This window comes from Asterias amurensis, chromosome 14, assembly GCF_032118995.1.
Source record: "Asterias amurensis chromosome 14, ASM3211899v1".
In the NCBI taxonomy this organism is placed as follows: Eukaryota; Metazoa; Echinodermata; class Asteroidea; order Forcipulatida; family Asteriidae; genus Asterias; species Asterias amurensis.
Window position 1 is genome coordinate 2,625,842 of NC_092661.1, and position 17,054 is coordinate 2,642,895.

At 41.0% G+C, this 17,054-nt stretch overlaps 2 protein-coding genes across 2 annotated transcripts; both read left to right on the plus strand.

Moving 5' to 3' along the window:
- The first annotated feature begins 2,767 nt into the window (after positions 1–2,767).
- Positions 2,768–10,449, plus strand: LOC139947204 (tubulin alpha-1D chain-like). Its single transcript, XM_071945074.1, has 3 exons — positions 2,768–2,858; positions 6,095–6,317; positions 6,713–10,449. The coding sequence occupies exons 1-3, from the start codon at positions 2,856–2,858 to the stop codon at positions 7,846–7,848; spliced, it is 1,362 nt and encodes a 453-aa protein (XP_071801175.1). The 5' UTR covers positions 2,768–2,855; the 3' UTR covers positions 7,849–10,449.
- Positions 10,450–11,131: 682 nt separating this feature from the next.
- On the plus strand, positions 11,132–15,797 carry LOC139947033 (tubulin alpha-1C chain-like). The gene is made up of 4 exons (XM_071944854.1): positions 11,132–11,277; positions 13,074–13,296; positions 14,019–14,167; positions 14,636–15,797. Exons 1-4 carry the CDS (start codon positions 11,275–11,277, stop codon positions 15,611–15,613), a joined length of 1,353 nt encoding a protein of 450 aa, XP_071800955.1. The 5' UTR covers positions 11,132–11,274; the 3' UTR covers positions 15,614–15,797.
- The last annotated feature ends 1,257 nt before the right edge of the window (positions 15,798–17,054 follow it).

Here is a 17,054-nt window from a genome sequence, read left to right on the forward strand (position 1 = left end):
TATTTTACACATGTTACTGGCCAAAATTGCATGCCATATACATTGCTTATGACTAGTATTTAGCTGTTGTTTACTTAGCATAACAATTGAGTGGAGTCTTGGCCGGTAATCTGATTTTACTAAGCAATGAATTTGTTGCTTAAGCAAAATTTTGTGCTTAAGCAGCTCTATGAAATTGGGCCCTGGAGACCAAAGGACAAAACAGAAAAGGGGGAAAAAGGGACTCCATAGGGAAATTCTAAAGACCTGGGCCCAATTTCACAGAGCTGCTAAGCACGGAAATTTGCTTAGCATGAAATGTCTTTCTTAATAAAAAACAGGACTACCAACCAAATGTCCATATGTTGCATATTGCTTGTTACTGGTATTCATCTGTTGTTTCCTTATCCTGAAAATCCGATTGAAATTTGGTTGGTAATCCTGTCTTTATCAAGGCAAAACTTTTATGCTAAGCAAATTTGTGTGCTTAGCAGCTCTATGAAATTGGGCCCAGGGTGCTCCACAAGGCATTTTGTGTACAAAGTCTATGGGGAGATCTACAGTACAGGGACAATAGAAAGAACAAAAGTTGTCTCCGCAGGGATGCAAAGTATTGGAAAGTGTGCGGTTCCCTGTGTCAATGTGTCTTTGTTTCATCACGACCGTAATGTCTGTAGGTTTTTTTCTCGCTGGATTGTTTCTCGAGTTTTGGTATTACAGACTATTGTCACCAGCTACCCTGTCATCTTAGGGTGCGTTCGTTTAGCTTCCCTGGGTCGACCCCGGTGTGTGGGAGTTTTTTTTCCCAGGACGAACGTGGGTAATTATCTGCACACGTTCGTCCTGGAAAAAAAAACCGCCACACATCGGGGTCGACCCGGGGAAGCTAAACGAACGCACCCATAAACTTAGGAGCCTTACACCCAAGGGGAGGTGTATTAATTCCGCTAGCGTAAGTCTCCGTCGTAGGTCGGTACCAACTTCAACGTGTTTACGATGCTTAAGAAATTTTGCAAGGAAAGTAGAACATCTGTAAGAAAAAAATTCTTTCTACGCACGAAGCTCACTATTTGTCATTATTTCACACACATTGAGAACATTTCACCAGGAATGATGGTTTCTTTCCGTCGTGTGAAAGGGGCTTTATATTACTTGGGAGGGGTTCTAATGCATTCACACAGCTGTATCGTCATGGTTACAAAATTTGTAAAAAATAGACGAATTATTGTTGTAATAAAACATTGTCGACGGTCCCAGAATAATTATGTCTATTCTGGTCGAGCCATTAATCACATGCGGGTTGATTTGTCATCAGCTCATTATCAGATGATGAGTTGCCATGGAAACCGCTCATAAAAAAAAAAAAAAAGTCGTAAAAATGGCCAAGCTCTGGGAGCTATACAAAATGGCATCCGGGAGTCTTGCATGTTTTATTATATTATTCATAAATTGTGTGTATGTTTTGGAAAAGGCAGTGAAGGGAAATTGAGTTTGGGTCACCGTTACAGTGAGCTCTTCGTAGTCTTTTTACTCGAGCCACTAATAAGCTATTTGAAGTCCTGATGTCAATGATAGGGCGCTCAACAAATCAACAATATTCATTTGTATCCACCAACATTGTTTCACTTGTTTATAACGTCGTTTAGTGGTGTAGAAAGAGATTTTGCCACCCCCCTCGGATAGTCCGCCCCTCCCCTCCCCTTTATTCGGCGAACTGTTTACAGACTACTTCTGATAGCGCCCTCAGCGGACATTATTTTATCCCTGGGACAGTGGCAAATCTTTTAAAATGAACACAAGAGATGATTACTGTTTTTCTTTTGGGAGCAAGTTTTGGTTTTGGTCCGTACAAACACAGCGAACAATAATAAGCTGTGGTTTTGGCCGTTGCTGCAACGATATATGGAACCACTGAGGGTGTCTTTGTAGATAACAGGTATAGATGCCGCCCCTCCCCCTCCTGCTGCGGACTGATAGCGCCCTCTATTGAAATATCCTCCTTCGGCCCATGTTAATTTCTCACAATATGAGGGACAGAATGTCAGGTTTCTACTCTAACATCCACAAGGAATAAGTCGCCCCAGTTTTTCTCTGTCCGTCTTAACAATCGTTAGCCTTCTCAACTGCTCAATGAGGAAGCCCTACTTTCCTCGCACAAGGACATTTTAAATGAGCAAGCTGAGATAATGAGATTTCTCAACAATTAAAGGCACTGACAACCTTTGGAAATTGTCAAAGGGCAGTTTTTTTCACTTGGTGTGTCCCAACATAATGCATAAAATAATAAGTCTTTGAAAATTTGGGCTCAATTTTGGTCATCGCATTTGCAAGAGAGTAATGACAGAAAAACACCATTGTTGCATTATTTTGTGTGCTTTCATGAATAATAAAAAGGCTTCAGCTGAAGTCTTCTTCAAAGGCTACGTTACTTCAGAGGGAGCCGTTTCTCCACAATATTTTATACTATCAACAGCTCTCCATTGCTCGTTACCAAGTAGGTTATTTTGAGTAACTGCAAATAGCGTCCAGTCCCTTTAAAGGTAAGAAACAATGGCATTGACCCCGCCCCGTCCCACAAGCTCATCCTGATTGGAACATCCACTCGGCTTCCAGAAATTCAACCCAAGCGTAAAACACAAATTGCAATTAGTCCCGCAGTTTTGTTGGCGGCTACTGTTATACGGACTCCCTGTTGCCATGACAACGCATCGTTGGATGCAGGGAGGGTTTTACCAAGCAGTCTTGTAAGAAGGAGTCCTGCCTCATTTTATCTTTTCACCTCCGACTTGAATCACGGGGATTGAAGAAAGCTCGCTGCAAAATATTCTCACATCGATTTGTCTTTACTGGATAAAGGATTTTCTTTCTCGGCAATTATGGTAAGCGGTTTCATCTGTATTTTGTTTTCTTTTAAGTGAAAAGTTAGACAATAAAAATTATTGTTTGGAGTAAATCATTTTTATAAAAAATAATGTGATGAGGAGGACTGATGTAGCCTGTGAATAAAAAATAAAAACAAGTTATATTTTAAGTTTCAACAAGGGTTTAATTTCTTTGAGATGTTGATTTTAAAGAAAACCACGAAGCAGTTTGGGGCTCACTTTGCACAATTAATTAATAATCTGGTGAGAAGTTTTGTTGATGTTTGTGGCGTTGTTGTTTTTCTGTAGAGTCCGCACTTCAATTTGTTTTATTTTCTCATCATTTCTTATGAAATGATTTCTTTTTCGTCGGGAAGAGCTGCGTACAGCAATGGAGGACCAACGTGTTTGGAGGGCCATCATCCGATCCTCCGCATCGACTGAATCAATTAATCTTTTGAAATCAATACGAGTTGTCTAAGCTTCTTTATTGTTGCTCCATTTACCTACAGTATGAAAGGATTTTACAGTGAGAAGGAAATAATAAGGGTTTTCTTTGATGGTTGTTGGGAAATCATCAGTGAGCTGGGGATGGAGCTCACTTTGCAAAATGATTGCTGGATTAAATCGAACCTTTCCTGGAAGATGTATACAAAATAAATCTTTAAGCATACTTGTAGTCCATATTCATTTTATCATGTGTGTAAACAGTGCGTATGTGTAGATTTTTATAGAGTACTTTCTTGAATTGTTTTATACATTTTATTATTCAGCACATTTAAAAAAAAAAAATTATATTGGAATTTGCGCTATATAAATTAATGACTTATTGTGTGGATAATATCTGTGGTTAAGGTTCACTTTGCAAAACAATATAAATGGTAAGTTAATACCGAAACATTACCAGAGTATACAAGGAAATCTACAATATTAATGCACTCAAATCTAGGGAGCCCACCACACGCAGAATCTTAATTTGCAAATCATTTCTTTGCAAATCGATTTTGGATTGTTAATGTTTCTTCATCGTTGCCCCACGCACCTTGAAGACGAACGTGATGGTATTCTAGATCTCTTTCTGAATTGACAAAGAGCTTCATGAGTCAAGGGGAATTGTAAGACATGAGAAAGGAGTTATTTATGTCAATTTCACCTTGACATTTAACTCTCAGTCACGATTATACCTCGGCGGATGATTTATAAAATTGATGTTCTCTTTTACTGACGGATGGCAAGAAGGGTTTATGATTCGTCTTATCTTGGGAAATGAATAAGTAATTGTAACATTCGAAAGAGGAATAGTGTTTGGAGAAGTCCTTCCCTACAAACTCCTTCCACTCCTTCCCAAAAGTGAACAAATAAAAAATAAAATACATACATAAACAATCAAAATATTTAACCTGTACATTTACATCGTAATTAAGTTTAAACGAATGTTTTTTGTTTGTTTTTTAGGCGATGGAACTTTTCTTTGCGGTTTTTTTTTCGCAAAGGAACATTTGTTGGCGTTTTTTTTTTTTTCTTCTGCAATAATAGAAAGAATAATTCAACGGTGTAAAAAATTAAAATCTTAAGAAACGTCGCCAATACTTGATGTGCCACAAGAGACAAAACTGTTTTAATTATTTTCTGCATTCTCCAAAACTCGACCATCGGTACAATTCCTTCCTCAGGGTTTCTTTGACCTGAGTTTAAGGTTTTATTCTTTTCAAATTTGTAGACTTCGTTTCAATAAGCTCTACATTTGTGTTTATTTTCATTTAATATTTCTCGGTCCTTCCGTTTCCACGAAACAATAACATCGTCGCAACCTTGAACACCGTTCCCGGCCAAACGTTCAGTTTCAATTCCCTCCACTCTCATTTTAATTTGATTATATTATTCCATTCGAGTCGGACGTACACATCAAGGTTACAAAATTATTATCAGTTATGATTATTATTATAGTAGAAAGAGGTTTGCGATAACACTGTATGAATAATCTGTTTTTAATAAAGTTGGTGCTTATTCTGAATATAATAATTAGCATAAAAACTTACTAGGTAACGAGCAATGAAGAGCTGTTGATAACATAAAACATTGTGAGAAACGGCTTCCTATGAAGTACACGTAGTTTTCGAGAAAGAAGTAATTTTCCACGAATTTGATTTCGAGACCTCAGAATTTGATTTTGAGGTCCCGAAATCAAGCATCTAAAAGCACACAATATAGGACAACGATATTTTTTTCTTCTATTATTATATCGTAACTTCGACCACCATTAAATGCAGTTCAAATTATCACAGATTATTTTGTGCATAATGTTGGAATATACCAAGTGAGAAGACTGGTCTTTGACAATTACCAATAGTGTCCAGTGTCTTTAACATCTACGATAAAGATGACTACAGACTGCTACGTGGCTGATGTGTACACAGCCTTTCAGAGTAACCTTCAATTATAATCATTTTTATCCTTTCCGAAGAACGTTAAAGTGAAGTATCCCGTCCATTAACGTCCCAGCGCCGTGATTGTTTTGTTTGCTCAGTTTTGATCAATTATAAATGTTAGGAATAATGGAGGATTCCCATTACGATCGGCAGATAAAGAGAAGTACATGTAATTTTTATGGCTTTGCTTCTTGGCACTCGTCATAATTTATTTAGTCATTTGCTTTTTGTGAGAGAGCAAGGGTCTATTGAAGTCTATTGTTAGTATTTTTTATCAAGTATTTGGCATGCATGACTGGGATAATTCGTCTGTTCATCCATCCTTGGGACCAATTTCATAGTGTTGCTTGGTAAGCAATTTTTCGTGCTTACTGTAACATAAATATATGCTAAGATGTAAGCGTATTTCACAGCTTAGCAAGAAAATTAGGCGGCCATCTTGCACGTTCCCCTTGGATATGCATTATGGTGTCATTCATTTTCAGGCAGTATGGGTAGGCCTACCGGAAAGTTAGCATGCCTTTTTGTGTGATTATGGTTTGCAAAGCTATGAAATGGAAATCCTACAGTAGCACAAAAATCGGCCGTTTAGTAGCTCTATGAAATTGGGCATCGGTCGGAGTCCTTGTATACACTAGCTTTCTTTTTTCAACTCAAAATTATTTAAAATTACCTTAGTTTAGATTGTGGTTTGTTACTTAATAAACCTACGAAAGTTACAAAATAAAAGGATTTAATATTTGCTTAACAATGATTATGGCCTGTTCTTAAATTGGGCTCCTCGTAGTTAAACAAGTTGTTTATATAAAACTTTACTCCTTCCAGCGTGAATGTATCTCAGTCCATGTCGGCCAGGCCGGAGTCCAGATGGGCAATGCCTGCTGGGAGCTGTACTGCCTGGAGCACGGCATCCAGCCTGATGGTCAGATGCCAAGTGACAAGTCTATTGGTGCGGAGGACGACTCCTACAACACCTTCTTTGCCGAGACTGGGTCCGGCAAGCACGTGCCCCGTGCCGTCTTCATGGATTTGGAACCTACGGTGGTCGGTGAGTTAATATTTTTCAAACCTCACTCTTTGATAGACTGGTCCCATGTTCTTATCCGCAAGGTACTGGTTATGTATGTACGTCATATTTAACTGTGAATCCCCACAACCATACTAAAAGACATGTGAAATGTTGAGGTCAAAGGCTACGTCACTGCAAGTTTATCCAATTAAATGATTGTATCATATGAAATCATTGGTTCTTAAAAGCAAGTACCTGCAGATAAAGACAGGGGACCAGTCTAATTCTTTGATACAAACGGGAGACTTTTTGGGACACTGGGTAGCATCATACTTATCAAGTAAATTGGCTAGTCCAAACAATGTGAAATACCCCTTTGAACCTCAGTTTAAATCTAACTAACAGTTGAAAATAACTGTCTTCTCTCGTCACAGATGAAATTCGTAGTGGGACTTATCGCCAGCTCTTCCACCCTGAGCAGCTGATCACGGGCAAGGAAGACTCTGCAAACAACTACGCCAGAGGTCACTACACCGTCGGCAAAGAGTACATTGACTTAGTCATGGACAGAGTCCGCAAGCTGTCTGATCAGTGCACCGGTCTTCAGGGTTTCCTCATCTTCCACAGCTTCGGTGGTGGTACCGGCTCTGGCTTCACATCCCTGTTAATGGAGCGTCTCTCTGTCGACTACGGCAAGAAGTCCAAGCTGGAGTTTGCCATCTACCCTGCCCCACAGATCTCCACAGCTGTAGTAGAGCCTTATAACTCTATCCTCACCACTCACACCACCCTTGAGCACTCCGACTGTGCCTTCATGGTCGACAACGAGGCCATCTACGACATCTGTCGACGCAACCTCGACATTGAGCGACCGAGCTACACGAACCTAAACCGTTTGATTGCGCAAATCGTGTCCTCCATCACTGCCTCACTTCGCTTTGATGGTGCCCTCAACGTCGACTTGACAGAGTTCCAGACCAACTTGGTGCCCTACCCACGTATTCACTTCCCTCTTGCCACCTACGCACCAGTCATCTCTGCTGAGAAGGCCTACCACGAACAGCTGTCCGTCGCTGAGATCACTAGCGCCTGCTTCGAGCCGGCCAATCAGATGGTGAAGTGCGATCCCCGTCACGGCAAGTACATGGCCTGCTGCCTTCTCTTCCGCGGTGATGTCGTCCCCAAAGACGTGAATGATGCAATTGCAATCACTAAAACCAAGCGTACCATCCAGTTCGTCGACTGGTGTCCAACTGGCTTCAAGGTGGGCATCAACTACCAGCCTCCTACCGTGGTGCCCGGTGGTGATCTAGCCAAGGTGCAACGTGCCGTCTGCATGCTGAGCAACACCACCGCCATCGCCGAGGCCTGGGGTCGTCTGGATCACAAGTTTGATCTGATGTACGCCAAGCGTGCCTTCGTCCACTGGTACGTAGGAGAGGGTATGGAGGAGGGTGAGTTCTCTGAGGCTCGTGAGGATCTTGCTGCCCTGGAGAAGGACTACGAGGAGGTTGGGATGGACTCTCTTGAAGCAGACGAGGATGAAGAGGATGAACCTGACGAATATTAAACTGTCAACACCATCCTTCTTTAACTGTGGCCCATCACTAGCCTATGGAACGAACTCCCGAAAAGTCTTTGACACGTCACCAGCTTCAAAACTCATTTAAAAGCTTATTTGTGTGCTTAAAATGTCATCTTTACGTTATTAACTCATTGTAGGTCCGCTTGCTTCTGCATCTCTGCCTGCGCCATTAAACAGACATGGTGCATTATGGCTACTATTTTTATTTCAACACCAGTGGTTGTTTCAAAATTTAAATGTTATCAACCACAGTAGCCAAATGATTTGTTGTTTTCAATCCTATTTGTTTCATATGTTCTGTACAGTTGCCCACTCAGTTGGAAGTCTACGGCTTGACAATTCATATTCAGTTCTAGGTCTTCGTTTTTGAAAGGGCAAGGGCACCAAGGCATTTTCTCCTTGGTAAAGGGCACACTATGAGGAAATTGTAAATCACTACAGGAGCATTTCAAGGGCACTTTTTTAAGGCAATGACCAGGGGGCACGGAGGCAGCAATCGCCTTCGTTTGGTGCCAAGGGTGCCGAGGCAACTTCTCCTTCGTAAAGGGCACCCTATGAGGACATTGTAAATTTTTTCTACTTATACTTGTCAGCATTTTATGGATACCATGAAAGGCATTGATCAGGGGGCATGGAGGCAATCGCTTGCGTTGAATTGCCTCCATGAAGCGGATTGAATTAACCTTTTAGGTTTACATGTTTATATACTATTGTTTTATTCTTATTTTGATGGAGGGCTTTCTTCCAGTCAGAACACTGCATGCGTATAGAGACTGCAAGTCCCGACGTGATCCAGTTAAAGATGCTATGTCAGATTTTTGGCCCGTAACATTAAAAAAGAAATTTGAGTGAATGGTATTTCAAAGAGTATCACCCGCTCTAACGAAAACAAGTTTAACTTTTACTTTTAGTGGTCAGGAAACATGACAAAAATTTAAAACGTTTCTTATAAAACACATAAGAACTGGTCACGTGGTATTTTTATTGTCGGGATCTCGGCAAAAACTAATTTTGAGCACTTTATTTCACTGCTACTAATAATTGGCGGACTTTTGTGAGCAATGGCTCGAATGAAAGCTTGTAACTTCCTCGACCCCCATCAAAATACCTATTGAATTTAAAATAAAAATGTTTGGTTCAAATCGGCAAAACATCCGACATAGCATCTTTAAATATATCTTGGGAGCAGGCAAAAGGGAATCCAAACGCAAATTAAGAGCATGCAGGGGTACGTGGTTGGACTTGGGTGGTCGAGGTGAACTATTCATATGGGGGTAAGGGGCAATGAAAGTAGAGCAACTTGCTAAACGAAAGGGATACAGGTGGGCCCATGGGCCGATACTTACCCCTCAAAAAGGGGGACAAATAGTCGCCTTTGACCCCGACAGCTACCAAAGGGAAACACGATAATTGGGTACTCGTTAAAGGTACTGGACACTATTGGTAATTACTCAAAAAAATTGTAAGCATAACAAACTTACTTGGTAAGTAGCCATGGAGAGCTGTTCTTGATAGTATAAAACGTTGTGAGAAACGGCTCCCTCTGAAGTAACATAGTTTTTGAGGAGGTAATTCCTTACTCAAATAATAAAAGACTTTTAACAGGGTGTTTTTACTCTCTTACATCTTCGGTGACCAAATGAGTTTCACAGGTTTGTTATTAATTGATGAATAATGTTATTGTTTGGATACACCAAGTGAGACTACTTGGCCCAATTTCATAGAGCCGCTTATACGCAGGAAATATTGTTTGATGATTTTCTGCTTAGCAAAATTAAGCAGGATACCAGTCAGAGACTATATGTTTAACACACACATTTTAGCTGGTAACCTTAATCTTGTAAGCATGATTGTTGTGTTTAGCTATTGTTTGTGCTTTATAGCAGCTCTATGAATTGGCCCATTGTCTTAGACAATATTATGATTACCAAACGTGTCCAGCAGCTGATTTCACGAAACGCTAGATTGATCCTATCTTAACCCGTCCTAACTTAGGGTGGGTTCAATTGCATCCTAACGTCTTCTGACACGAAATTTAACTCGTCATCAGTCTTAAGAGTAATCCTTAGTTGGGAGGAGTTTGGTGAAATCGACGGCAGTACCTTTAAGGAGAGTTAAACTTCTTGTCATCGATGTGTCTAGGCTTATTTCCTTTCATGGTTTCAGAGAGGATTCTTACGGGGAATCAGCTGCCCCCCAAAGGGGCAGACATGACCATTAGCAGAACATTCAACGTGACTTGAACCGGCGTCTAAATTTGGCTAGTCTAAATTAATTCCTTCCTTTTGTCGCTATTGGGAACGCAGCACATGAGCGTTGTGAAATATTACTAGACTAGCCACACAGTTCTTCGCTCGTTTGCCTCCTCAATCCATTTACGTGGGTCGGCCGGGACGCGAATCCACGCTTGTTCAGAACCGACTTGGCGATCTCTAAATCCCTTTTCAACGTTAATAACGATACATTGGAATGATACTGCTCTTTTTGAACTTATCTTGATATTAATTTCTTTAAACAGTTCGTTCGAATCATCTGTAATTCTGCAATTAGGGATTATTTTTTAGAAACAGCTTGTTACAGAGTTTTTCACGCAATCGTTTAATAAAAATTTGTCACTTCCTGTACTTACAACAGAATTTATGGAAACACTTTGTGACGTCATGGTTTCCTGTCTCTCCCCCTGAATAAATTTGCATCATGATTTGGTTGCAGTGGCTTCGGGAAAGTTTTGGTTTCCTTTCCATCAGACGGCTGTTGCATGATAACCTGAGTTACACCGCGCACAATTCGCTCTTGGAGTCACCCTGATAATTATGCTTGGTACGGAGTCTTGGAAGTGCCATCGGATATGATATACTGTAAAATGATATCGACATCCCGATATAGGTTATCTCAGGTTGTCGACATCCTGAAATTATGTTGACTTCCAGAGGTATTAATCTTAGGATTGTAACATCCTTTAAATGTCGAGAACCGAGACAACATTTTCAAATTGTCGTCATCTTTATTAAGTCATCATGATTGTTCTAATTGTATACTTGCTTGTTACTCTTAGTTGCTGTTGTAATTGCCAACCATCTGTAATTCAGCTTTGACTGCGATTATAGTTCTTTTTAATTAACCGTTTTGAAGAAAAAAAATGGAAAAAAATCTTGTGGTAAACTATCCATTGTATGACACTTCCAGAGCTTCGTAGTTTTATTTTTAAGAAAGTCATACATAAAATAGCCGTTGAGGTGATCGAGCCCACACCCTGACTGCTTTTGTACAGGATATGCTTTTCTCGTATTCCTTTTACTCCCGGCTAAGCTACAGTTGAGGAACACTTCTTTGCCAACCCTTGCCCCTGGCTAAAGAAGACATCAAAGAAACACTTTATCTTCAAGACTCTTCAAGACAACCTCAAGAAAAATGGTAAGACAAATAATGTATAACTTTGTTGCAATTTCTACGGTCCTGTGGACAAAAATAATACATTGCATTAAGTTGATTAAAACTTGGCATACACAAAAATAAAGAACTTTTGTTTTTTCAATGAACCTTAAAATTTTAAAAACTATAGCATATTTTGGCTAATTATATAGACATAACTAAGCTGTTCATTTTCTGACAAAATAATAAGGTCACCGAACCAATGTTTTGTTATGCTAATGTGTCCGGGTAAGTTGACATTTTATTCTAAGTTAAACCTAGGCATATAATATTGTCTTTTCCTTACAATATCAATGGCTAATTGCTTTTTCTTTATCAATATTTGGCTGCCTGGGAGGATTGGGTAATCCCCATGTGTTTGTTCTAACCATCCGTTTTGGAGCAGTCTTAGCTATTTGAAATAAATGGATTGAACATCATAGTTTATTTTACTAACTGCAAATGGATGGTACAGCATTGTTACAGCACCGTAAGGGGATTCGGGTGCAGGAACTTTAATTTGAACTTGAATTTAAGTTTCTAGTTTTAAAGAGACTTGCCGCAAAGGGCTGGAACAACATGTTTGTGTCGAGTTTTAAGTTGTCTGGTTTGAAAGAGCCTTCCCGGTGCAGTGATGGTAGGGGCCTACAACACTAGACCTAACATGTGTGAATTCTAGTTTTCTAGTTTTAAAAATACTTTACCTAAGGGATGGTACACCATTGTTAATAACAGCCTGTGACTTAAGTTGTCTGGTTTAAAGATACTAACTGTATCGTCAATATTGGTTATCAAAATAAAGTGAATGCGCTTTTAAGCGCATTCACTTTGATAACCAATATAGTTGTCTATAGAGTTTTAAAGGAACTTGACTGTTAAAAAGGGGTGGTACAAAGTTACTCATGTCAGTCGTTAGTAATGAGTGCTCGAATATGATTCCTAACAGGCCTATAAATTCAAGTTGAAGTTTTAATGGAATTAATACTGGTCTGTGAAAAAAAAAAAAAAACCCGCCCCCACCCCCCTTATTGAGAGAACTACACAAAATGTCTGGTGGTTTTTAGCCTAAATTGTTGTGGCCCGAAGGCCGCGTGAAGATTGCTTTCAAACAAAAGTATTCACACTCACAACATTGGTTCAAAGTTAAAGATTTTAATATTTTCTTGGGATGAATGGCACCAAAACTGGATTGTACTTCAGTTAAGGCCAATTACAGTTTGACACTCTCGAACTCTGTCTTTCAGTTTCGAACTTCATGTTGTTGACATCGACTAGCTCACCACAATAGTTAAATACCATCTTGTTTTTTAAATGTATCCACAAAGAACAACATAACATGGAGTTAAACCAATTTCCTGGACAAGATACGCCACCTGCTAAAAAGCCACTTCCGAAATTTAATAGAACTCGAGTTTTTTTTTACCATCGTTTCCTGCTTTCCAGTTGACACAGGAAACTGAACTTTGATACGGGTTATGAAGCGCAGAAAAGTCAAAAATAAAATAAGGTTGTCGTTAGATTTAACGCGACTTAACACAATTATTTTGCTTAGGTATTGTAATTGCTTACAAAATAAATACGACCATGGCCCAATTTCAAAGAGCCGAATATCAAAGCACCAATTAGTAGATAATTACTAAAAGAAAGTAGCTTACTACAAAAACTATAATTTAGACAAGCTGGGCTTCTAGATATAAATAAGCTCTGGTTGCAAACTTCTCTGATCTCACTTGAACCAGAACGAGAATTTACAAAAGACAGTTAAAACAAACAGTGATTATTCTTCCATTTTTTTGCAGCGAGAAATAATTTCAATCCACATCGGCCAGGCCGGAGTCCAGATGGGCAATGCCTGCTGGGAGCTGTACTGCCTTGAGCACGGCATCCAGCCTGATGGCGAGATGCCGAGCGACACCACCGTTGGGGGCGAGTCGGACCCCTTCAACACCTTCTTCAGTGAGACCAATGCCGGCAAGCACGTGCCCAGGGCTGTCTTTGTAGATCTGGAACCCAGTGTCATTGGTACGTAATAGGACTAGGGTTTGGGTGGGTAACTCCCCTAGTTTGGGTGGGTAACTCCCCTATTTTAGCATGACGTCATCAGACCTTACACTTCATCAAAAGTATTTGACAGAGACGGTATTATGATAAGGTTCACCATGCAAACATATACTCTCTAAAATGTAAAAGAGTGAAAAACACCACTCTTTACATTTCGAGTTGTCCCTCAAATGGATCTTTAAAAAAGAGTAGTGGTTATTTCACTATCTTAGAATGGTTTTATTCAAGGACAGAGTGAAAAATCACTTAAAAAGATGCAAACTTCAATCTAAAAGAGTGGAAGACCACTCGAAAAAGAGTTGTCCCTCATATGGCTCTTCAAGGAGTGCCTTTTCACTCTCTTTTGCATTAGAGGAACTAATGGGGTTTAACCTGCTCATGGGGGTTTAAACATGGTTGCCACTTTAAAGGGTAGGCATGGGGTATCATAGGACCCTGGCTGGTAGAGCAGAATGCACTATATTCCTCATGGTGCCGTGTCAAGGGCAACAGTTTGTGTGACGACTGGGATTCGAACTCACAAACTGCTGACAACACCAGATCATGTGTTCAACTTGACCGCTCAGCCACAACATGCCGTGAAAGGCTATACATCCCAACCTCTAAAGAAACTGGGGGGGGGGGGGGAGAAATAAAGATGGTTCAAAGTTCACAGGTCGAGTTGTCTTATATTCCGCCTTTAGATGAGATCAAGAGTGGGCCCTACCGCCAGCTCTTCCACCCTGAGCAGATGATCTGCGGCAAGGAGGATGCCGCCAACAACTACGCAAGGGGTCACTATACCGTCGGCAAGGAGCAGATTGATCTTGTGCTGGACAGGATCGGTAAACTGGTAAGCAAAATGGAGTCAAGCCTAATTTCAGTCTTCTTGTATATATTATTTTCATGTTATTAACATGGGCTGAAGGGGGATGATATGATCCAAAAGAGGGCGCTATCAGAAGATTTTTTTACGACTCCATATAGACACAACCTGGGCCCAATTTCATAGAGCTGCTAAGCACAAAAATTTGCTAAGCATAAAAATTCTTCCAAGATAAAAACAGGATTACCAGCCAAATTTCAATTTGTTGCATAGTGCTTGTTACTGGTATTCAGCTTTTGTTTGCTTATCCTGAAAATCACATGGAAATTTGGTTGGTAATCCTGTTTTTGTGCTTAGCAGCTCTATGAAATTGGGCCCTGGTCCGCCGCCGTGACAAGACTTTGTTTCGTTGGGACGAACGGGCGGGGAAAGAACATTTTGGGAACGAACATTAGAAGAAAAGAAATTAATTCAGATGATGTATTTCTGTTGCAGTCCGAAAGATGTACCGGTCTTCAGGGTTTCCTCATCTTCCATAGCTTCGGTGGAGGCACCGGGTCTGGCTTCACGGCCTTACTGATGGAGCGTCTCTCTGTCGACTACGGCAAGAAGTCCAAGCTGGAGTTTGCCATCTACCCTGCTCCACAGGTCTCAACAGCCGTCGTCGAGCCTTACAACTCCGTGCTGACCACTCACACCACGCTGGAGCATACCGACTGCGCTTTCATGGTCGACAACGAGGCAATCTACGAGATCTGTCGTCGCAACTTGGACGTGGAACAGCCGTCGTATGCAAATCTCAACCGTCTAATCAGCCAGATCGTCTCCTCGATTACCGCGTCGTTGCGCTTCGACGGCGCCCTCAACGTCGATCTGACTGAGTTTCAGACCAATTTGGTGCCTTACCCGAGGATCCACTTTCCTCTTGTGACGTATGCACCCATCATCTCTGTAGAGAAGGCCCACCATGAGCAGATGTCTGTTTCTGAGATCACCAATGCCTGCTTTGAGCCAGTCAATCAGATGGTCAAATGCAACCCCCGCCACGGCAAGTACATGGCCTGCTGCCTCCTGTACCGTGGTGATGTCGTCCCCAAGGATGTCAACGCTGCCATCGCAACCATCAAGACCAAGCGTACCATCCAGTTCGTCGACTGGTGTCCAACTGGCTTCAAGGTGGGCATCAACTACCAGCCACCTACCGTGGTGCCCGGTGGTGATCTGGCCGAAATGAAGCGCGCCGTCTGCATGCTGAGCAACACCACCGCCATCGCTGAGGCCTGGGCTCGTCTGGATCACAAGTTTGATCTGATGTACGCCAAGCGTGCCTTCGTCCACTGGTACGTAGGAGAGGGTATGGAGGAGGGTGAGTTCACCGAGGCACGTGAGGATCTAGCGGCTTTAGAGAAAGACTACGAGGAGGTCGGCACCGAGACCGAAGAGGGCGATGAAGATGATGGAGAGGAGTACTAATCGTGACGTCAGCGCAGTGACGTCACCGAGCAAGCTAACCATATCCATCATGCTTTAATGGCACTGGGCACAAATTTGTAGCTGTCAAAGACCAGTTGCTTACTTGGTGTATTCCAACATAATATGCATATTATAACAAGTCTGTAAAAATTGGACTAGATTTGTCATCGAAGTTGCAATAGAACAGTACGAGAAAAAAACACCCATGTTGCACACCCATGTTGCACAATAATTTGTGTGCTTTGAGTTGCCTAAAATCGGCTTTCATGGCTGAAGTCTTTTGATATTTTTTGAGTGAGAAATCACATCTTTCTCAAAAACTACATTACTCCAGAGGGAGCCGTTTCTCACAATGTTTTATACTATCAACAGCTTTCCACTGCTCATTACCAAGTAAGTTTTTATGCTTACAATTATTTGCAGTAATTAACAATGGTGTCCAGTGCCTTTAACACACTATAACTACTAAATAATTTTGTTCTACATAGTTTCATGTTGAAGAGCTTTTCGAGGTTGCAGTTCGAGTTTGCAGTTCGAGGCTGCCGTTTGAAGCAGACCAAAATAAAACCAACAAATCTGAAGTCTTCCTCGCGAATGTAAAATGAAATAAGAATGTTCAGAGCAGCATTTTTGATCCGAATTTCCAATGACTGTAAACACATTTTACAGCCTTTTTTTTTTTAATTCTCATTACATGCATACTTTATTTTGACAATTAATAAAATAAAATTAACATTTATAATTTCTAATATATTATATCCTCTGAATATTCCTTTTGTTTCGCAATATTTGCTCTAATATAAAAGGATTTTATAATAGTGTTTACGATGAAATTAAATCTATACAAGAACAGCTTACCCAACTTTCTTTGCGTTTGTTTGAATTAGTTGTTTGAAGAAGTAGAATAACTTGTTTTCGGAATATAAAAAAAAACGTGTCTGGTGAACCCCCCCCCCCCCCCCCCTCAACGCTGTGGTCATCTTTGGTCATACACCCTGACTACCCAATTTAACTAACTCAAAAGATCGGGCTCTGCCTTTTTCTGTATTTGTTAAAATTCCCGTTAAAATGTATAATACCGCGGGTGATTTTTGAGTAGATACAATGTGAGGGCGCTCTTACGAGTACGTACATTTTTCCGCATATTGGGTGCGTTCGATTAGCTTCCCTGGGTCGACGCCGATGTGGCGTATTTTATTTTTTTCCAGGACGAACGTGGGCCCATAATTACCCTACGTTCGTCCTGGGAAAAGTCGCCTCGTTTTCCAGGACGAACGTGTGCAGATGTTTACCCACGCCCCACCTGGCAAAAAAACAGACACATCATCACGTGAACCTTCTCGTCGTGACGTCAGTGCACCTCGGGTCAGCCCAAAGGTTCTATTTCTATGCCCTATCCACAAGCGGGGCACTCGGGCTGGCCCGAGATGCACTGACGTCA